Genomic DNA, 24,713 nt, shown 5'->3' with positions numbered 1-24,713 from the left:
AGGCAGGAAATCCCACTTATTAAACCTGACAGGGCACACCTGTGAAGTGAAAACCATTCCCGGTGACTACCTCTTGAAGCTCATCAAGAGAATGCCAAGAGTGTGCAAAGCAGTCATCAAAGCAAAAGGTGTCTACTTTGAAGAACCTAGAATATAAGACATAATTTCAGGTGTTTCACACTTTTTTGTTAAGTATATAATTCCACATGTGCGAATTCATAGTTTTGATGCCTTCAGTGTGAATGTACAATTTTCATAGTCATGAAAATACAGTAAAATCTTTAAATGAGAAGGTGTGTCCAAACTTTTGGTCTGTACTGTATATATAAATCTAATTATTTTACTATTTGAGACTGCAAAAAAAAATTATCCTAAAACATTTATACACTTAAGTCACAATTGTACAATTTTGGGTTGAGCACTTACTGAGCAGGCAAGAAAAGATGAAGGGAGGTTATGATGCCTATATGAAGTTTTACCAGTGACAGGGAGTCGGTCAGCACAAAATGACTGTTCAAGCCATGCACATGTGCTCGGTCCACGCTTGTGGCAAAACAGTTCAGTGCAACTTCCCACCTACATGTTTTTACATCTATCTCCTCCCTCCTCTACCTTAATTAACAGATCTGGAGCCAGAGGAGGGCTAAGAAAGATGGAAAACAAGTAGGTGGGAAGGTGTACAGAACCGCCAAGCTAAACCAAAGCAAGGGTGCACTGAAAATATATGTGCTTGGTTTGTGCAGTCACTTTGTGTTGAAAGAACTCCATTTAAAATCAGACCACGTTGTCCAGACATTTATATCAAGACCACATACGGAAAGAATTCTGCAGTGGTGCAATCTGGACAAGAAATAGTGCACTGGTCATAGGGAAGGCTATGTGACCATCTAAGTTATAAATTCAGTATTTCAGTTCAGGTTGTAAGAGAAGAAAACAAGAATTCACGCTGGGCCAGACTGGTCACATGACGGACACAAATGGCTCCTGACAGTGCCCATTGGTTATACCTGGGTCCGTCATTATGGTGGAAAAAGTAGCACAGCCAGCTGCACAATTTTTCTTGATAAGATCGGCAACAGAGGCTTCTAGCAGAGTATAACCTATACTATGTTTGAAAATGGATGATTTTGATGATAACAGAAACATTTATTGGAAAAATTAATAATAAATGAAGACCTTAAAAAAAAAATAATTAAGATGTGAAATGGAAACTATCAAACAAGGACAGCAAGTCTTACTATAGGAAACGCATATGATGGCGGTGTGGAAGTGACCCCCTTACTTGGTTGGTCTCCATACACAAAACCTATCCTGGCAATACATAAAGCTCAACGCTATACCAGAAAGAAGCTACTATGGCATGATGATTAGTAATGAGCGAATATACTCGTTGCTCGGGTTTTCCCCAGCACGCTCGGGTGACCTCTGAGTATTTATAACTGCTCGGAGATTTAGTTTTCATCGCGGCAGTTGAATGATTTACAGCTACTAGCCAGGCTGAGTACATGTGGGGATTCCCAAGCAACCAGGCAACCCCCACATATACTCAGCCTGGCTAGTAGCTGTAAATCATTCAGCTGCCGAGATGAAAACTTAATCTCCGAGCAGTTATAAATACTCGGCGGTCACCCGAGCGTGCTTGGGAAAACGCAAGCAAGAAGTACACTCGCTCATCACTAATGATGATAGCAAAATGTACACTATATTAACTGGATCCTGCAGCTAATCACAGAAACTAGTGTTGCAAATTCTGCTGTAACAGTAATGTATGGATCAAATCAGATATCTCAGCAAAACCCAGTATCTATATATATGAGGCATCGTGATAACTCGCTAATCCTGCCTCCTGCACAGTAGCTCCGTCCCCCCCACATCATCACACATAATCACGCCCCCCACCACATCACCACATATAATCCCGCCCCCCCACATTACCACACACAATCCCACCCCCCCACCCCATCACCACACACAATCCCGCCCCCCCACCACATTACCACACACAATCCCGTCCCCCCACCACATTACCACACAATCCCACCCCCCCACCCCTTCACCACACACAATCCCGCCCCCCCACCACATTACCACACACAATCCCGCCCCCCCACCACATTACCACACAATCCCGGCCCCCACCACATCACCACACACAATCCCACCCCATTACCACACACAATCCTGCCCCCACCACATTACCACACATAATCCCACCCCCAACCATATTATTACACATAATCCCGCCCCCACATTACCACACATAATCACGCCTCCCCACCACATTACCACACATAATCCCGCCTCCCACCACATCACCACACATAATCCCGCCCCCACCAAATTACCACACATAATCCCACCCCCCACCCCATTACCACACACAATACTGCCCCCACCACATTACCACACATAATCCCTCCCCCCACATTACCACACATAATCCCGCCCCCCCACCCCATCACCACACACAATCCCGCCCCCCCACCACATTACCACACACAATCCCGCCCCCCCACCACATTACCACACACAATCCCACCCCCCACCACATTACCACACACAATCCTGCCCCCCCACCACATTACCACACACAATCCCGCCCCCCCACCACATTACCACACAATCCCGGCCCCCACCACATCACCACACACAATCCCACCCCATTACCACACACAATCCCACCCCCAACCATATTATTACACATAATCCCGCCCCCACATTACCACACATAATCCCGCCTCACCACCACATTACCACACATAATCCCGCCCCCCACATCACCACACATAATCCCGCCCCCACCAAATTACCACACATAATCCCACCCCCCACCCCATTACCACACACAATACTGCCCCCACCACATTACCACACATAATCCCACCCCCCACATTACCACACACAATTCCGCCCCCACCACATTACCACAGATAATCCTGCCCCCCACATTACCACACATAATCCTGCCCCCCCACCACATTACCACACATAATCCCGCCCCCACCACATTACCACACACAATCCTGCCCCCCCACATTACCACACATAATCCTGCCCCCCACCACATCACCACACATAATCCTGCCCCCCACCACATTACCACTCATAATCCCGCCCCCCACATTACCACACACAATCCCGCTCCCCACATTACCACACACAATCCCGCCCCCCACATTACCACACAATCCCGCCCCCCACCACATTACCACACACAATCCCGCCCCCCACCACATTACCACACACAATCCCACCCCCCACCACATTACCACATAATCCCGCCCCCCACCCAATTACCACATAATCCTGCCCCCCACATAATCCCGCCCCCCACATTACCACACACAATCCCACCCCCCACCAAATTACCACACATAATCCTGCCCCCCCACCCCATTACCACACAATCTTGCCCCCACCACATCACCACACATAATCCCAACCCCCACATTACCACACATAATCCCACCCCCCACATTACCACACACAATCCCGCCCCCCACCACATTACCACACACAATCCCGCCCCCCACCACATCACCACACATAATCCAGCCCCCCACCCCATTACCACACACAATCCCGTCCCCCCACCACATTACCACACATAATCCTGCCCCCCCACCACATTACCACACATAATCCTGCCCCCACCCCATTACCACACATAATCCTGCCCCCACCAATTACCACACACAATCCCACCCCCCCACCATATTACCACACATAATCCCACCCCCCACATTACCACATGAGGCTCCGTCCCCACACATTACCACACGAGGCTCCGTACCCACACATTACCACACGAGGCTCCGTCCCCACACATTACCACACGAGGCTCCATCCCCACACATTACCATACGAGGCTCCGTCCTCACACATTACCACACGAGGCTGCGTCCCCACACATTACCACACGAGGCTCCATCCCCACACATTACCATACGAGGCTCCGTCCTCACACATTACCACACGAGGCTGCGTCCCCACACATTACCACATGAGGCTCTGTCCTCACACATTTACCACACGAGGCTCCGTCCCTCCACATTACCACATGAGGCTCCGTCCCCACACATTACCATACGAGGCTCCGTCCCCACACATTACCATACGAGGCTCCGTCCCCACAAATTACCACATGAGGCTCCGTCCTCACACATTACCACACGAGGCTCTGTCCTCACACATTACCACATGAGGCTGCGTCCCCACACATTACCACACGAGGCTCCGTCCTCACACATTACCACACAAGGCTCCGTACCTCCACATTATCACACGAGGCTCCGTCCCCACACATTACCACACGAGGCTCTGTCCCCACACATTACCGCACGAATCCAGTTTGCTTTTGATTTTACACTGTGAATAAAATGTATTAGTATTATTCTGATTTTTAATTATTATTATTGTTATTAACTTCATTTTAAGTTAATTTACCACCTGCGTAAGCGCTATTGAATGTTGTCATTATTTACTTTAGTTTAATCACTAGCAGCGTTAATTAGATAGCAACGAGCATGCCGAGCGTTAGCTGGCTGGAAACAGCTAGTAAGTCATATAAAGAGTCCAGCACAGCAGTCAGGTTTCTGTAATAAATAGAAGCCACCAGGGCCTGTGAACAAAGCCCAATGCCAAACTGCAATATTGTGTCTGTTTAAATACTTGCAATCAAAGATCATAGAATCATAGAATGTTAGAGTTGGAAGGGATGTCCAGTGTCATCGTGTCCAACCCCCTGCTCAATGCAGGAGTCACTAAACCATCTCAGACAGATGTCTGTCCAGCCTGTGTTTAAAGACTTCCATTGAAGGAGAACTCACCACCTCTCGTGGCAGCCTGTTCCACTCACTGATTAACCCTCACTGTCAAAAAGTTTTTTCTAATATCTAATCTGTGTTTCTTCCCATTCAGTTTGATTCCATTGCTTCTAGTTCTTTTGTGCAAATGAGAATAGAGATGATCTCTCTACACAAACAGCCCTTGAAATATTTATAGACTGCTATTAAGACTCTCAGTCTTCTCTTTTACAAGCTAAACATTCCCAGATCCTTTAACCGTTCCTCATAGGACATACTTTACAGATTGATCACCATTCTGGTAACTCTGCTCTGAACTTGCTCCAGTTTTTCAATGTCTTTTTTAAAATGTGGTGCCCAGAACTGGACACAGTATTCCAGATGCGGCCTGACCAAGGAAGAGTACAAGGGGATAATTACGGTACTTCACGTTATCTAGACTATACATCCTTTAATGCAACCCAGAATTGTGGTTGCCTTTTTTGCTGCTGAATCACACTGTTGACTCATGTGCAGTCTGTAATCTATTAGTATGTCCAAGCATGTTTCACTTGTGCTGTTGCTTTGTTGTATACCTTCCATTCTGTACATGCTTTTTTCACTTTTCTTGCCCAGATGTATAACTTTGCATTTCTCTCTGCTAAACATTCTGTTAGTTGATGCCCACAGTTCCAGTTTATTTAGAGCTTTTTGAATCCTCTTTCTATTCTCTATGTTAGCTGTCCATCCTACCTTTGTGTCATCAGCAAATGGTATCAGCTAACCCTCAATTCCTTCATCTAAATCATGGATAAAGATGTTGAACATCACTGGGGCCAGAACAGAGCCCACCTAAGACATTCTTCCAACTGGATGTGCAGCCATTTATGACCACTCTTTGGGTACGATCACTGAGCCAGTTATGAATCCACCTAACCGTAGCCTTGTCCATTCTATACTTGGTTCGATAAGGATAGTATGAGATACTTTGTCAAATGCTTTGCTGAACTCAAGATATACTATATCTACTGCATTTCCCTGATCCACCCAGTCAGTGATTCCATCATAGAAGGAAATTAAGTTAGTCTGACATGACTTATTAGTTACAAACTCACGCTGGCACTAGTTAATCATTTCATCCAGGTACTGTATTTGCATACATGTTGTTTGATAATTTATTCAAAGATCTTTCCTAGAATAGAAGTAAGGCTCACTGGCCTGTAATTTCCTAATTCCACGTTCTTCCCCTTTTGAAGATAGGGACAACATTTGCTCTTCTCCAGTCTTCGGGGACTACTTCTGCTCTCCACTTAACCCCTTCACTGGGTAACCTTTTGTTTTGCGCTTTTGTTTCTTTGTAGTTTTGAATGACACCATTCATATTACCATATAATTAACAGAAAATGGGAACAAAAAATACAGGTTAGGTGAAATGGTAAAAAATATGCAATTCAGCCATTGTTTTTTTCTTGTTGGGTGAGGGGAGGTTTGTTTTTATGGACTTCATTGTATGCTAAAAAAATGATCTTGAAACCAGATTCTCCAGGTCAGTACGATTCTCGTGATACCAAACTCGGTTTGTTTTCTTTATATTTAAGTGGTAAAAAATTCAGACTTAAAAAAAAAAAAAAAAAAAAAAAAAAAACACACACTTAAAATTTTGGTTTGTGTTGCTATTTTCCGACACCTGTAACATTTTTATGTTCGATCGCCTATACGATATACTACAAAACAGTACTTTGGTATTGCAGTATATAATGAAAATTTTGAAGGTACGAGAACCTGAGTCTTTTGCATATTTAAAATATAATTTATTAAATACAAAAACAAAACAAAAAAATCCTAACATGAAACAAATTAAATAAATATTACATTTGTATGGAAACAGTGTGATCCTAAATGGTGAGAACACTAAGTGATCGCTACCCTGGGCCATTTATTGTACAGCACTCAAAATGAAGTCCAAATGGACATATGTATAAACATGGAACAAAGGTAAATTGGTAACCCACATGTACAAAGAGAAAAATAATTTTCCCTATATAAGATAAAGTAGTCCCAGTCAAAGTAAGCACCGCATGTGAGCTACATTAGAGCGCTGCACAAAATAGCATATAAGACACAAGTTAAATCAAAGGTTAATTACCCATAGTAGTTTTGGCTCAGACCAGGGAACGACCACTTTCCCCGACGCGCGTTTCGCGAGAATGATTCTAGCTTCCTCAAGGGGGCGCTCTAATGTAGCTCACATACGGTGCTTACTTTGACTGGGACTACTTTATCTTATATAGGGAAAATTATTTTTCTCTTTGTACATGTGGATTAACAATTTACCTTTATTCCATGTTTATACATATGTCCATTTGGACTTCATTTTGAGTGCTGCACAATAAATAGCCCAGGGTAGCGATCACTTACAAATGTAATATTTAATTTGTTTCATATTAGGACTTTTTGTTTTGTTTTTGTATTTAATAAAATGATATTTTAAATATACAAAAGACTCAGGTTCTCCTAACTTTAAAATGTTATGTGAGTGTCAGTATATTATTTAAAAATTATTCTAATTTGTGGCAGTTTTTTTTTGCATGTTATATAATGAAAATTGTAGTCTCTTACGAAGCTAAGCATATAGCTGAGCTTCAGAGGAGAACCAAGATGGCAGTGATTAATCAGCCACGTGTGGATGGAGCTCAGCTTCTGAGTCCGCTCCCCATGAGGTCACCCCAGCGTGGAAGTACAATTAAATGGATATGCGCAAAGGATATTTTTTTGCACTTTGTTAGATGTTTAATACTTGGAACTCAGAAAAAGATGTAAATCTTTTTCTTTTTTTTTTTTTCTGATGCTAGTTGCACCCAACTAGATAGCATTTGATTGTTAGTCGGGCCTGTTTAGATGTGTGACAATAATCGGGAGTCAGTGTTGCCGCGAATGCTTGTTTCTCAATTATCGGACAATCTAAAAGGACCTTTAGATCAAAAATTACAATGGCCCAGGAAAAGCCACACTGTATACTGGAAGTCCTGCAAGCTTCAAGATGCCTGTAGGATGGACGGATAGATAATAATTCACTTGAATAATTGCCATTTTCCAGACTCCACATAATTAATGCCAGAAGGCTGAGTTTAATCATTGCCTCCTCTTATCCTGCCACCCATCTACATGTATATCTGTGTACATGAAAATCAGGACACGGGAGAATAGCTGAGAACATCGCTAAATGCTAAAAGCATGGCCTTGCTGAAAATCAGGTTATTGATGCTATCGATTCATGTCAGTCTGATTGCTAAACAGTCCTAAAGGCAGAGCCCATCAATAATGCGGGATGCTTATGTTACAGAAAATGCAAAGTAGCCTTGTTAACAGATATATAAAATAATAATAAGAATAATAATATACTGCAGATGAGTTAACTTTTTTAAACTATCACAATTACTTGAAATTATTTTAGGATTTTTGCTGTTAAGTAATATAATTTATCTGTTGTGAGACAAAAGCAATATAGGTATTGGCATAAGGCAGACATCCAAGAGGTGAGAGTAGTGGGGGCTCGCTGTGGTCACGGCACAGTCCCCCAAAACCGCAGTTCGGGTGGTTCTGCTTTATGAATAGATTGGTCAGCTGAGCACTGCAGTGTAAGGGAAGCCTCATCAGTGGCATTTCTGCTGGCGATGTACCATCCCAAAGATCCCCGTCTGTGTTGCTGGCAGGGAAATGTGATAAGCAGGTATAATATTCTGCTGCATGAAGCAGCAGGGACGGAGGCAGAGAACAGCGCAGGATCTCTGCTGTTGGATTTTTCAAATGCTTAAAGAAGTATTACAATATTAGACATTAATAAAATAGGCAAAAGATATGCCCGGAACATATTGATTAGTCAGTCTGTCAGCATAAAATGCCTCTCCAAATCCAGCACAGCACCTGGTAGAGGACAGAGCCCTAATGAGTTGTGCCTTTAGTATCCAAATCCATTGCAGTGCTCGACAGAAATCGTTCTTTATTCAAAAGTGCTCGGTGCACCCTCGGCGTGGCAGGAGAATTCAGTGCACCCTCCCCCTACTTCTTTTCCAACTATCTCTGCCCTAATCTGGCTCTTGTAAAGACAGAGCTGTCAATCACCAAGGTTGAGATTTAAATCAAGTAGGTGGGACGGTGCACTGCACGGCTCAGCCACGCCGGGGGTGCACCGACAGCCTCATTACCAGCTTTCAATAAAGAACTATTTCTAGCAAATACAGCAACATTTTTGGACACTAAAGATATGCAAGGGCTGTCCCCTACAAGGTGCTGTGCTTGGTTTGAAAAGTCATTTTGTGCTGACAGAGTCCCTGTAAAAGCTTTTACACTTCTTGACCCCAACTCCAGTGATCGCGACACTGAAAGAATTGACAGTTAGGAATAAAATTTCCTCCTCGGCAGAAGCTGCACAATAAAACGCGCGTCGGGGGTGGTACACACAGGTTATTGTCCTCATTACTACTTTTTACAGTGTTTGTTTTGTGCTATGCATGTTTCTACTTGTAAAACCCTTATGTTTAATTTGGACATTTTATGTAACCAACAGTATTTGTAAGACTGTCCTTATTATGTAGGATTTATTCCACAACTTCTACATATGTATATCTATCTATCGCTCTGGAGATCTCTCACACCAGGAAATCCAATCATTACAACTTTGTTTGCATATAACCTTACTAGACACATCTATGCTACCATATTAGCATTTTTGGATCCATGTGGGTACATTTATATGTATTATGCATATACCTCTATCTAAGAGTAAATGACTAGGATAGATCAGATTATTGTAGGATTCTTTCCACAATTTAGTCACTTACTTGTTCCTCTGTTCTATACCCCTTTAGTGGTTAATATTTTTCCACGCACATATGCATATGCACACTTGTATGTATACCAATATTTTCACTTTGCAGACAGACTGTTTCCACTTATAAGGTGTTCCCGTCCCCACCTCTGTTTTACTTTCACCCCTTCACTTGGTTTAAACTAAAACATTATATGTATAGCTGTACTAACAAAGAATTATATTATTTAACTTGGGCAATTTCACTATTGGTCTTTCTGCAGATATTACTAATTTTTGTGAGAGCCTTTAATATGTTGCGTTAATTATGGGTATTGATATTTAGTCCTGGTATAGCACTAACAGAGGTATATGATAATTATTTATATATGTATAGATTTTTATTTTAACTGGTGGGGGGGCACAAAGGAAAAAAACACTTACAAGTTTGAGCCCTGATCTTTAAAGAACCCAACAAGCACTCCAAGGATTTCAACCTCAAACGCGACTTGTATGATGGAAAGGTGACGCCGGGTTTATTTTAAAGGTACCCAGGTTTTACAATTTAGGATATCTTTAATTTTGACAAAAACTGAAATTTACTTGCAATGCAGCTTCTGTTAAACTATTAATAAAATGTAGTGCCCGATTAACTCAAACTGTAAAGTTCTTGATCTTGGCATCAAGCAGCAAACTTCAGTAGTAATGTGCTATATACATAGTCTCAAGGGCTTAAAGGGGCAGGCAGGAGTAAAGTGGGGAGGGATCGTAACACCACAGCTCCTTACACTGTTTAGTGGCCGTTCTTGGGTACTGCAGCTCAGCTTCCCTTATAAACAAGAACTGAGATGCAATATGCGAGATACCCGATCTGATATTGATCAAAGTCCTGGACAACCCCTTTCAATAACCAGGTAAACCCAAATCAGATGGGGTAAAGACTCACTCCTTGTAGTGCTTCATTTGGTAAATCAGAAGCATATGATCAGGTACTTACTTTAAAAAGATTGTGTACCATCTCTTTGAACTTCTGGACGGTGGTACCTCTTGTTGGCTTGTCAAATAGTACAATTTCCTTCCTTGGTTCTAGTTCTGTCCCAAAATCAAGATGTAGAGTATCTTCCATTTGACACTTTATCACCCCTTCCAGGTTCCCCCAGATTCCCAGGTACATCTGAAAAACACGCAATGTTTAGACTCTACCTTTCTTTAGGCAGTTAATACATTTCTGCATCATGAATGCACGAACCCTGCGACTGTATCATCCTTAAAGTCTGAACCTGATAATTGTTAAACCTTTGTAAAATCAGCCATAAATTATCTTCAGCACCAGTTTCTCACACGTGTGCACACCTTACCTAAGGTTGGAAAGGTTCTGTGTCATCAGTAGTCACTGTTGGGCTGTATGCACACATGGAACCATCAGCACTCTTGCCAGATTCTAAAATCCCATTCTTGGTCTTCAGGACACATCGTGGACCATGGTGTAATATGAGCAGCTCTAGGTTAGCTGGGGTTTGTTCATTTTCACAGTAGTCAGGGCCATATTTGTGTCACTAGCCCCGAGAACAGATGTGTGAATGTAGCTTTAGGGTTCACGAAGACGAGCGTTTAATCGTCCATGTTCTGTCTGATGTTTGATCACATCGCACAAAGACAGCACAGTGTATGCGTGGGAACTTTTAGTCTGACTTACCATTAGGGTGTGTCACCATATAGAGCGCCTAGGGCAGCGTGAACACCAAGTACGGCCCTGCCTGTAGTGCTATCAAAGGACAAATTAAGCTTTACGAAAACACACTGAAATTAATGGGCTATCCGTATACTGCATGGACAAGACCTTCAGGTCCTCCGAGCCCACATCTTTCCCAGCACTTGATGACTGATTTAATCAGCCATCAAGTGCCTCTAACAGCTACGGGTGGAGTGGTGCTCCACCTGCGGCTGTTAACCAGTGAAATCCCACTGTCAGTCATTGACAGCCGAATTTAACACAAGCCAAAAGCGTGCAATTTATCCGACCCATCAGCGTCCCGGTCATGTGATCATGGGGCGATGATGAGTTGTTTAACAGCTGGGGGTCTGCATTACGATACTCCTGTGAACGCTGACTCATGGCTGGTGTTCATAGGAGATTGTGATTTCTGCTATATATCGCAGTGCTGTGCCCTGCTATGTATAGCACAGTCAAACCAGTGATCACAGATTCAAATCTCCAAAAGGGACTATTAAAGACAGTAAAAAAAAAAAAAAAGGTTTTTAAAAATATGAAAAAAACTAACGAAAAAACACAAGAGTTCAAATCCACCACTAAAAAAACCCTTAGTAATAAAACAAAGAAATAAATAAAAATACACATATTTGGCATAGTTGAATCCAGAAATGACCGATCAAAATATAAAATAAATTAATTCGATTGGTAAACGGCATAATGAGAAAAGAAATCAAAACGCCCAAATTACATTTTTTCAGCAGAAGTGACCAAAACATCATATCTACCCCAAAATAGTATCAATAAAAACGACAGCTTGAGGCACAAAAAATAAGCCCTTATCCAGTACCCAGATCATGAAAAATGTAAATGTTTCGGAAAACATTTTCAATTTCTTTTCACCACTTAAAAAAAAAAAAAAGTATACGTTTGGTATACTCATACTCATACTGACCCGGGGAACCATAATGCCGGGTCAGTTTTACCATATAGTGAACATTTTAAATAAATAAACAAAACAACTATTGTGGAAGTGCACTTTTCTTTTTCAACTTCAAAGCACTTGGATTTTTTCCCCCGTTTTACAGTACACTATATGGTAAAATGTATGGTGTCATTCAAAAGTACTTGTCCTGAAAAAAACAATCCCTCATACGCCTATATTGCCAGAAAAAAAAACGTTATGGCTCTTTGAAGAAGGGGAAGAAAAAATTTAAATTGAAAAACAAACAAACAAAAGAAACAAACAGAAAATCGCCAGGTAGTGAAGTGGTTAATGTAGATTCTTGGAAGGACCATAGGTTTTTAATATTCTCTTGAATGGGCGACAGCTGCAGTATCATTCCTGGCCTCTACACACTGTTTGCGCTGTGCCAGTTCTGGTGCTCGGAAGTCCCTTCAATCAGTTGATCGGTGGCGGTGCCTTAGGTCAGGATGATACAGATCTGATACTAGATGCAGCATAGAATTTGTCGCAGGGTCATTTTTTAAATTAATTTTTGTGCTGTGTTCTAGACGAAAGTGGAACAGATTTATTCTACACATTACATTTTCGAGTTTAATGTAACAGACATATGTTGAGGGTAATTTACTTACACTTCAACAATCTAAAAATAAAAACAGGACGAGGCGTATTCTCCAGAGAGATGTCGTTTTTGTAATGAGCAAAATGTTAGGCGAAAAATACACACAACCTTCTCCGACGACTAACCCTAAGGGACGACCAATCCAGATGTTGCCTGTTCTGAGCATCTTGGGAGACTGTTCAACAACAGCTGGATTTTTGAGAAAAGTTCATCCTGGTATTCCAAATTCTTCATATGTTCCCCCCGATTAACGCAATGGAAAATATTACCTGGTTGTTTGGCTTCGTTGACAAACATTTTCCAAAATAAATAGTTTCCTTAGAGCAGAGACCTTCACAGGCTGATCCGTCGATAATCCCCTTCCGGTATTTGTCACACTGGAAGAAAAGGTCAAGGCGAAAATAATTAGGTGTTATACAGTATTATCTCTCGCCCATCATTTCAATCACCATTATCCCAATTATTCTGTATGCCACAATCAGATAATCAGTGATCGGGCTCCTGTATAATCCGCAATCAATATACTGGGAGGTATTCTTATTGCAGAAGATGGATCTGACCTTAAAAGGATGAGTAATTATTAGTGACGAGCTAAAGTGCCCGGATAGTGTGTTATCCGAGTATCTTGGGCATGCTCGAATATGTTCTATTCCCTGCGGCTGCATGTCTTGTGGCTGTTAGGCTACTTTCACACTTGCGTCGGTACGGGTCTGTCGCTATGCGTCGGGCCGACGTACCGACGCACGTTGTGAAATTTGTGCACGACATGGGCAGCGAATGCAGTTTTTTGACGCATCCGATGCCCATTCTGAAGTGCAGGGAGGTGGGGGTAGAGTTTCGGCTGCGAATGCGCGGTAGAAAATGGCGGACGTGACGGACAAAAAAACGTTACATTGAACTTTTTTTGTGACGATGGTCCGCCAAAACACGACGGATCCGTTGCATGACGGACGCGACGTGTGGCGATCCGTCGCTAATACAAGTCTATGGGAAAAAACGCATCCTGCGAGCACATTTGCAGGATCCGTTTTTTGCCCAAAACGACGGATTGTGACGTACGTCACACGACGCAAGTGTGAAAGAAGCCTAAGACAGCCTCAACACATGCGGGGATTGTCTGTTCTAACAGCAGCAAAACATGCAGACCCAAGAACTCGAGCACATTATTCGAGCAAGCCAGTGATGATTGAATATGCTGGGATAAGGTGTTATCCGTGCATGCTCGTGTGCTAACCAAGTGTCTTTGGCTTGCTCGAAAACTATGTTGGAGTCCCCGCCGCTGCATGTCTCGCGGCTGTTTGACAGCAGCAACACATGCAGGGATTGCCTGTTAGACATGCAGCCCCGGGGACTTGAACTGATTTTTCGAGCACACCGAAGACACTCTGTTAGCACACGACATGAGCATGCTCGGATTCAGATAATAACTTATCCGAGAAGTTTATATGTTCTCCCCGTGTTTGTGTTTTTCTTCCTTGGGAAAAAAGGTCAACAAAATGCAAGGGAAAAAAAAAAGGCAAAAAACAAACATTACATTTTACAGATCCCTTTCATTTTGCTGCTACTATAAAATGCTGCCCTTGTTCATGGCTAAAAAAAAAATTGGATGTAAAAACTGCAGCAAAAATATTACATGTGAAATGGACGTTCTGTGCAGGAACAGTATACATTTTCTTGAAGGTGTAGGCATATTAGGTATATGAGGTTGAAAATTACACTTTAAAACAGAGGTGTCAAACTGCATTCCTCGAAGGCCGCCAACAGGTCATGTTTTCAGGATTTCCTTAGCATTCCACAAGGTGCTGGAATCATTCTGTGCAGGTGATTAAATTATCACCTGTGCAATACAAGGAAATCCTGAAAACATGACCTGTTGGCGGCCCTCGAGGAATGCAGTTTGACACCTCTGCTTTAAAACCAAGAAGCCTACGGTAGGCCAATATTGCTCTGCTATAAGGTAGGACCCCTGGGCTATAAAGATGGCGGTTCGGTGACAGATTTTGATCCAGGAGCTTCACTTCTATCCTGATCTGCGTAAACTGTTTCACTGGCCATCATTGGAAACAGACAATAATATTTTCGCTCAGCTAAACTCTTCCAAATGTTTCCACTGTTACATTAATTATTTCATTAGTGGTCTTCAAATGCAAATCATGTGAGCAGACAATGAGCCAGGAAGGAAAGTTGGGGAATTTCAGCCGTGAAGTCGTTTGAATAGTGAATTCAGCTCCAGTTACAGTACATTACAGCCCGAGATATACCGGTATATATCAGTGTTTTTGAAAAGTTATACAACTTTGTAATAATTAACATCATATTCCTTACAAAGCCAGCAAATAACCACAGTTTTATGTGCAACCAGACTGTGATTGGATTAGTGACATAAAGCATAAGTCAGAACTATGAATCAGTCTTCAGACATTTTCGGACCGCCATTGTAACTTCCTTATGCGCTGGAAAATCACATGCAACCCAAAATAAATAAATAAATAAAAAATGATGATTTGCAGTTGTCGCGTTGAGTGGTGTTATTTTTGCTTCTGTCATTTTATATCCAGTAGGCAAAAATAATGTGATAATCTGGAGCACCATTCTCATGTATGCCAGATTAAACCACACAGGAATGCCCACAGGAATTCAGGCAGCAGCCACATGCAGAAAATTGCCAACATGTTTCCTTATGATAGCGACTGTATTCCCTCCCGTCACTATGATTCTACTAAACATGTTTCTCATTATGAGCCTTAAGAATAATTGGGCTAATTAAAGGCTGTTAGAAGAGAGCACCAAGCTCATACTAAAGCCTTAGGGACTGAATCAGACAGAAATTTGTAGCAGATTACAACATTGTTATTTTAGTCTCCGGCATGCAGACAGCACATGTTTAAAAGGAAAAGCACGTTTGTCTTCTAGCAAATGTGAGCACATTATAAAATAATATATACCGGGATATGTGCCGGGCTCAGACTGCAGCACCCAAAAGCGACTGCCCAAGGAACGTAGGCAGGAAAAATAATGTGACCTGCCTATTCTCGCCTATGTAGGTAGTGACTGATAAATGAGAGTGACGCACACGATTAGCCCATGTCCGTTCCCTGCTCTACCGGCAGTTCATTCATTTTGTTCATGCGGATTCTGCCGGAGAACAATGCACCAAATTCATTAGGAAGCGTGCACAAAAAATAAGTTTGATGCACTTGTGTTTTATTCCTGACAGGTCATCAGAGCCATATTCCCTAAATATTCCTTCACTAGGGTGGAAGGCTCTATTCCAAATCGTCAGGCCAATGCCAAGTGACTTGTGGTGCAAGGATACATGATCAGGCTAGTCTCAGGCTCTCCAAACACAGATGACTGGTGGCCGATAGCTCAGCCAAGAGCCATCTCAACCAATTCTCCCTTACACAGGAGTGCGCTAACTCAATCGAGTGCTTCTGTGTGCTCTACGAGAAAGCCACCTGCCGACACGTTGGCCAGAGGCTTAGCTCAGGGAGAACAATGTGATTGGCAGTCAATAATACTTATGCAACCACCATCTCTTCCAACCATCAGTCGGCCAGTGCCCCATGCACATCAGGACATCGGCTGAACCTGTTGATATTGGCAGGTTCAGCCAATATTAGTCTAATGTGTATGAGGGACTTCAGTTAACCCCCAGCAGTTAACTAATCTACAAAAGCTGGCATTACACAATAGATACTGATCGGATGAACAATCGATTGGCCGATTGCGCTCTCTCTCCACTTCCCCATAAGCAGGTATGCTCAGCCGGCAGCTCTCTCTGCATTCAATTATGTACAAGAAGGCCCAACCGACAGCTCTTCCCCTACACTCCACCATACACAGGAACACTTGACTGGCAAGTGTCGGGGCCCTGAGCAGGCGGGGGGCTCACTTGCTGTCGGGGACACTGGCGCACTATGGGAGCGCAGTGCATGTGCAAGTGCCGATGCCCGCGAGTGTGCCCCCCACCGCTTGCTCATGGCCCCAGAACTTACGACACTTACCTCTTCCTGCTCCACCGCTGTGCCGTCTTCCAACTGAAGTCAGAGATCGCGATGACGTCACGTCTGTGCGCCCTCTGCCTGAACAGTGCAGAGAGCCAGAAGACAGTGACCCTGAGAAGTCCAGAGCAGCGGCCAGCGAGGAGAGTATTTAATTCTTGTTTAAATGTTTGAAGCAATATATGGGGCCCATCATACACTGGAGCATAATATATGGGACCATCACATACTGGAGCATCATATATGGAGCATCATATGGGTCCCATTATATATGGAGCATTATATGGGGCTTATTCTGTAAGGAGCAATATGATGGGCCTATTATATACTGTATGGAGCAATATATGGGGCTTGTTATTCTGTATGGAGCATTATATGGGGCCTATTCTGCATGGAGCAATATATGGGGCATATTATATAATGTATGGAGCAATATATGGGGCTCATTATTCTGCCTGAAGCAATATATGGGGCTTATTATTCTGCATGAAGCAATATATGGGGCTCATTATTCTGTGTGGACTAATATGTGGGGCTCATTATTCTGTATGGAGCAATATATGGGGGCTCATTATTCTGTATGGAGCAATATATGGACTAATTTTTCTGTATGGAGCACTATGTGGTGCCCATAATACTGTATGGAGGACTATACTGTCCGATTTTTGAGCTATTGATATCAGTCATGTAATGTAAGAAGTAAGTGAAATCTTTGGCATTGTACTATACCTATATCTCTCTGCCGTGTCTGTGCATCATGAGTTGTGGTATGTGTTAAAGGGGCCCACTGAGACTCTTTTTCCTTGGGGGAATCGAAATCCTGGAGCCACCTCTCTCTCCACTTCCCCTATACACAGGTTTGCTCGGCCGGCAGCTCACTCTCTCTGCAATCCGTTATGTACAAGGCGGATCAACCAGCAGCTCTCCCTCTCCACTCCACCATACAAAGGAACGCTTGGCCGGCTGCTCTCTCTTCACTTCCCCATACACAGGAACGCTTAGCCCAGCAGCTCTCTCTCTCCATTCCCTCATGTACAGAAAGGTTTGGCCGGCAGCTCTCTCTCCACTCCCTTAAGTACAGGAAGGTTCGGCTGGCAGCTCTCTGTCTCCATTCCCTCATGTACAGAAAGGTTTGGCCGGCAGCTCTCTCTCCACTCCCTTAAGTACAGGAAGGTTCGACTGGCAGCTCTCTCTCTCCAATCGTCATGTACAGGAAGGTTTGGCTGGAAGCTCTCCCTTTCCACTCCCCATACACAGGAAAGCTCGGCCCTGCAGCTTGCACTCTTTGGGTATGTGCACATGTTCAGTTTTTTTTGTGTTTTTTCCGCATTTTTTCACGATAAAAACGCTATAAAAACTCATTAAAAAAGCATACATTATGTATCCTATCATTTAGAATGCATTCTGCATGTTTTGTGCACATGGCGCGTTTTTTTCCGTGAAAAAAATGCATTGCGGTAAAAAAAAGCAGCATGTTCATTAATTTTGCGGATTTTCCGTGTTTTCCCCGCAATTCTATGCATTTGGGAAAAAACGCACAAAAAACGCACAAAAAAATGCGTCAAAAACGCATCAAAAAAACGCAAAAAAAATGCATGCGGATTTCTGGCAGAAATGTCCGGTTTTTGTCAGGAAAATTTCTGCAAGAAATCCTGACGTCTGCACATACCCTTTTTCTACTTAGGCCAAGGCAGGCAGCTCGCTCTCTCTCTCCAATGTCTTATACAAAGAAAGGCCCAGCCGAGCACTGCTGTGTTATCTATTCCAGCAGAGATCCCCAACCTGTAGCTTATGAGCCACATGTGGCTCACGGGCCCGTGATGTGTGGCTTGCAGCTGTCTGCCATCTTGGCGCATTAGCACCAGGGGTAGCAGACAGATATTAAGAGCAGCTCTCTAGATGGAGACTTGTGTGTAGCCCGGCACAGACGAGCAGAGCTGTATGGGGGTTAGATAGGAAACCATGGGGCTAGGCATACTGCCTTAGTGTGATTTCAGTGGAAAAGCTTTGACTGTTATTATACCGGTAATGGGGGCTCTGTGAGTCACTGCTGTGAGTGAGGCAGGAGCTGGATGTAGCTCGTGACCCTCTCTCATAGCTGAATGTGGCTCGTCACCCTCTTTCATAGTTGAATGCGGCTCTCAAGGTCAGAAAGGTTGTATTAGAGAGTCACTGCCAGACTCCTCTGACATCTGCTTAGCTCCCTGAAGAACAAGAGGTATTGTCCTTCAAAATTCAACATGTCAAATCTTCCCCAACATCATCTGTTGTGAGAGGCTCGGAAGGCCCCCATAACAATATAAAAGGTTGGCCAGTCAAGCCAACAACAGAAGGTATGGCAGACTTTACGAATATGTATGGAGACCTTCACTTCATGTTCCTCCTCATCATGAAATGTAAACTAGACAGATCTTATTTGGGGGGAGTTCCCATTTGCAGCACTTAACGACTCAGGCAGAAAGCGCTTAATATTCCGCGCCGACCAATCTGTAATAAATCGTCCGGTGCAGATAAGCTGCCATTGTTCTTGGCCGCACAAGTCCTGTTTAGACAAGATGATGCACTGGTAAGAATGAGGATTTTTTTTGTGTTTTACAGAACAAGAGATCATGTGACCCCATGAACGAGTATTTTGCTCATTGACCGGGTGATCGTCAGCCTGATTACCCTGAATGATTATAGTGAAACGAGCATTTCTATGAAGTAGTTTAGTCGGCTGCCATCTAAAGTTTATGGCCAGGTTTAGACATTAAGACCACTAGTTGCCAACATCCTAATTTTCATACCGACTATTTCTATTATAATAATAATAATACTTTGTTTTTTTCTTTAAAATAATGAATTCTCAGCAGAGATAGGAAAAAAGCACCGGCAGGAAAAAAAGCATACATATATTAAGATGTGTGTACGGAGCTGCTAAACATGTGGACGAAAAAAAATAAAAAAATAAAAAAATGTAATATAACTTTTAATAGCTATCGAGCTTCAGTTACCCAAAACAAAACTGCAAGACAACATTATAATAAAAAAAATAAATAAGATATATACGAGTCTGGCTGTGTAACCTGTGGGATTTTGACAACACAGGTGCGATTCTGCTCCCCCTTTAATATTTCATTGTTGCGCTCTATTACTTTGCCAACCTCCATGTGTTTGGTCACAGAGCAAACGAAGCTTCCATGCGGTGTCACAAAATAAGTAATCAGCTTCACTTTTTCAAAATATAGAAGGAAGAGAAAAAAAAAACACAACAACAACAAAACAGACGTTTCTGTCCATTACGTTTCACAAGGTAGGTGGCCATAAGACAAATAGTTTTACCACCAACTTGCACAATCTTGGAGTTTTCTTTTTCTTTTTAAGACTGTAGTAACAGGTTTTACCGGTAAAAATCAGACAAACAATGAAAGATTTGATAACTGTGATTTGCAGTAAAAATGTAACTTTTCACCCATATCCACATGACGTTATATTTAAAGAGTCAGATCGAGCACAATTTTCTTGACTTAATTTAGTGCAAAATGATACATATTTTTATATGTAGATAGAATAAAATATAATTATTGGAACAAAATAAAGTGTTGTACTGCGTTTGGGTGAGACAATAGACACAAAACTCCCTCTCTGGCGGGCTATGAAGGAAGAGTCCCCATTGACCACTAAAGCTGCTGCCAGATATCTCTGGCGAGGTCTTAGATCTTATGGGACCAAAGGACTGGCACATGAAAATCGGATATGCTGGGTCATTATCTCCTCCGAAACCATCTGTCAGAACCCCATACATATTAGACTGTTATCTGAATAAGTCGATTTTGAAAAGAGTTTCAGATGACTTTAGTCTACGGTGTACGGGGGTCCTTTTGTTTAGTAGTAGCGTGCAGTCTGTTGGTGGATAAGCGAGATACATAGGACTCCCACAGATAACCTGACAGTTATATTATGATAGCATAAAAGTCACATCACGAAGGTCATATGAAGACAGCACTTACAATGGTAGTTTTACACTCATGTCCCCTGCAGAGCTCCGTGTACGAGTTGTATCGAACATATATCACCCAGCTGCCGATGAACACCGCCAGCCATGAGAAGAAGAGGTATTTAATCCGCATATATGACAAGCGAGCCTGTGGATACAAAACCCAGCCGTGTTACTGTGATCGGCCATTCATCTGCTCATGCAATTAATACTCCATCCTACTATTCTCTAAAACATTTCTCAACACCTAAGAAAGAAAAGTTTTAATCCAATTTGAAATGGTTAGCGGTTTCAAGCCCTGAAGAAAAGCAATTTCTTAAGTGGAACGCTTAGAAGAAAAGAACAAAAGTAAACGCGCTTTCTGCTAGAAAACACTTGGGATGTTCTGTAAAAATTTCTTTCTTTCCAGCTATAAAAACATCTACATATTCTAAAGGGTAATAGCCATCATGGGCTGTATATCTCCATTTTTATTAAATTATACAAGAGCAGGAAACGATGACGTAGGATCCTGTATCATGGACTTTGAGATAAATTTGACTATAGGACTATATTATTCATATCTGCACGAGAGTGCAGCTGCTTGGAATTTAATATGTGATTTAGTGGTGCGCGATCCATTCTATCGTGACCCAAGTCTATAGTGTTAATGGATTTAGAGCAAATGCTAAGTACATCAACAATAAAGCATGGTGGGATTGGTGTAAACTAAACAGTTACGGTGTTGAAAAAAAAATCAAAATTTTTTTTATTTGAAAGAAAGGTAAATTTTCAAACAGCAAAGGCAATTTTTACAAATTAAAGTTTCCCAAAACGTGTCTTCCCAGCCTGTTATTCTGTGTGTTCGGAGGGGAAAGCAGAAAATATAATCTGTCCCCGGGTTGATAACTAAACTAAACAAATGGTTGTCGGATGGGTAAGAATGTGTTATTCATCAGAGAGGTCCTCTGATCTTTCCATTATTATGGAGGCACCAAAACAACTTTCCCTTTTTCAAAAGTTTGGTGGTGGGTCTAGGTCAGGGTGGGAAATCTTTTTTTCTGCCAATAGCCATTTGAATATTTATACCATCTTTCAGGGGCCATACAAATTGCACACTAACTTCGCCCACAAAGTAGGAGCTGAGGCGCGCACTGGTGTCAGAACGTTATCCATCATTGCACGAGCCTCTCTGTGTACGCGTGCTCCCAGAGTAAGAAGAAATTAAGGGGCTGGCAAAATACTGCTGGACCAAGTACTTTGTTCCCCAGGAACCTGCCCAGGGACCAGATAAAAGGTCATCGAGGGCAGTAAGCTGTCCATGGGCTGGAGGTTCCCCACCCCTGGTCTAGAACTATGGTCGCAAGTCTAATACACTAATTAACTCTTCCTGAATGCTCTGGATTACTCAAGTCAAAAAAGGACGATTTTACAGACTTAAAATAGTTGGCAAATCACAAGACACCCCATAAACTTGCTTCTTCATATTCCTGCGCTTTCCACCCTCCAGAGCGCAATCAGGGCAATATCTTTGGACAAGCAGCAGAGAAAAGTGCAAAAACATGTAGAAGTGGTTCCCTAAACATTCAAACTTTTGTAATGAGGAAGTTTTGGGGTCTGAAACATTATTATTTTACTCACTTACATAGCACCATTAATTCCACAGCGCTTTACAGACATCATCATCACTGTCCGCCATCAGTATGTCTTTGTAGTGTGGGAGGAAACTGGAGAACCCGGAGGAAACCCACACAAACATGGGGAGAACATACAAATTCCTTTCAGATGTTGTCCTTGGGGGGATTTGAACCCAGGACCCCAGAGTTGCAAAGCAATAGTGCTAACCACTGAGGCATCATACTGGCCATATAAGGGTCTTTGTTAAGGGCTATGAGAAGAATAAAGGGGGTCTGGTCTAGGATTTATAAACAATGGTGAGTGTACATACAGCAGAGGTCTAGCAAATCATGCTGAAATTTCTGGACAGTCTGTAAAATCAGGGCGCTTTCTTATCCCGTTTTCAAAAAAATGTGATGTTTCCATGATTTTACTTTATCTTTTTAAGCTGGAGGAGCTTGTAGATATTATTGTGACCGTAATTTTCACCATTTTACAGTTCACATTGAATACTACTAGAGTTTTTCTATCAGTTTTCTGGACTGTTGACAACCATATAATAAATTCCTAATGAATCATTACAGTTGGCCAATATTTCCATAAAAATATAGTCGGACACCGATTTTTGGGCAAGTTGTCCAGAACAAAAAATCAAGATGGCATCCTTGGTCTGTCATATGGTTTATATAAAAGGCTGGACTGGGTGCATATCTTATTTAAGACGTTTGGTGTGTGGTCTATATAGGTTTGGAGGGTTTTGCTCTGTGTTTTCTATTTATTTTGGGTGAGTAACATATACTACTTGTGATTCATATGCCATGTGTCAAGGGGATGTCCTTTATAAATGGAAAAAATATTTGGCATGCTTTTAATTTTTTTGCTAAGACCGTAACAAAGAGCCCTAAATAAATAGGTTCCTATTTATCTCTGGAACAGTTTCGCAGAAAAAAAAAAAAAAAGATAAAATTGAATCCTTAGGTGAACAAAAGGAATAAAATAAGAGCAAAAATTGCCGACTATATAACCTATTTAAGCGCCAATAACATTTCAACTTTGCCAGCACTGTTCAAAGCATGGACCTTTCCATAAAACATTTCCATTTTTGTTTTTTGTTTTTTTAGATTAACGCCATGTACCAGGGTGACCCTGAATGATCTATCGTGGGGACTATGATTCAACCTTTATATAAAATTCATTGAGAAGTCAATAGGATTCTTCAGCAGCCACCTTTCTACGAGTTAACTTCTTGTGACTACCAGTGCAGGATGCAAAGGCTATTCTATCCTATCTAGCAAAAAAAACATAATAAAGTCATGGAAAAATATAAAAAGTAAAAATTCTATTGGGATCTCTGAGAAAATATCAGACATTTCTAGGACGTTCCCCTGTAGAGGATTGTTACTTCGATTAGACTATGGGCAGGTTATTTTGCCGGAGAACGATTTCCTGTATAACCGCTGTATCTGGTCATCAAACGCAGAGCAGATCTATTATGACTCAGGTTCTGGAACGTCTCAGCAGACAGAAGCAAAAGCAGTCACAGATTTGGAAGTGTAGACATCTCGTCAGTGACCCTCCTTTACAAGAGGCAACCTTAAGGGAGAGGCCAGTGAAAAGGGAGTAGGCTTAGCTGCTTGATGAACTGCCGATGACGCAACCGTAAGGAAATACTTACGAATCCCAAAGCTAAAAAGCAAAGCTGTATATGTAGTTATGGCTGAAGTATACTTTAATTCTTAGGTGTTTTCATAGGACGTATTGTTTATGCTACGTAAATCTGTGAGGATTATTGCGACAGGCACTTGGTTACTCTGGACTAATCCTTCATCCCATCGTCTAACCACACCTCCCAAAACATGACTGACATGATCTGCAAGAGCAACGTCACTGTCAACTCTTTGCAAATCTCGAACATGCCCCCGACGTTCTGCCTCCTTGGGAATGTGCAATAAAGCAGAGAGTACGCTCGCCAGCTTCTTGAGCGACCTGCGCATGCTCATGGAGGCAGAACCTTGCATGCATGTGCAAGAGTTGCAAAGAGCCAAAAGTGATATTTTTCTTGTAACATGTCGATCAAGATTTGTGCTTACAAGATGGCTGGAAGGAATAATTACCCTTCTGGACTCATCCTCACAGATATAATGTAGAAAATATTTCTATGTGCATGCAGCTCTTTGAAAGGCAAGTCCAGCAAAACCTTTACATGGCCAGTCCATTCACTATGAGTTTGAATTGATAAGCAAATGAGG

At 42.2% G+C, this 24,713-nt stretch overlaps 1 protein-coding gene across 3 annotated transcripts in view; it reads right to left on the bottom strand.

Annotated features, from left to right (window-relative positions):
* The window catches only part of DIPK1A (divergent protein kinase domain 1A), a 121,491-nt gene that overhangs the window by 7,519 nt on the left and 89,259 nt on the right, over nt 1–24,713 (bottom strand). For all 3 annotated transcript variants that reach the window (XM_077277338.1, XM_077277337.1, XM_077277336.1), the window contains exons 3-5: nt 20,882–21,016; nt 13,158–13,265; nt 10,589–10,765 (exon numbers count right to left, since the gene is read on the bottom strand). In XM_077277338.1, the coding sequence (XP_077133453.1) occupies nt 10,589–10,765; nt 13,158–13,265; nt 20,882–21,016 (420 nt within the window). The remainder of the gene's footprint in view (nt 1–10,588; nt 10,766–13,157; nt 13,266–20,881; nt 21,017–24,713) is intronic.

This window comes from Ranitomeya variabilis, chromosome 8 (assembly GCF_051348905.1).
Source record: "Ranitomeya variabilis isolate aRanVar5 chromosome 8, aRanVar5.hap1, whole genome shotgun sequence".
NCBI classification, from domain to species: Eukaryota; Metazoa; Chordata; class Amphibia; order Anura; family Dendrobatidae; genus Ranitomeya; species Ranitomeya variabilis.
Note: the sequence above shows the minus strand (reverse complement) of the source record. Positions and strands in the feature narration are given on the sequence as shown.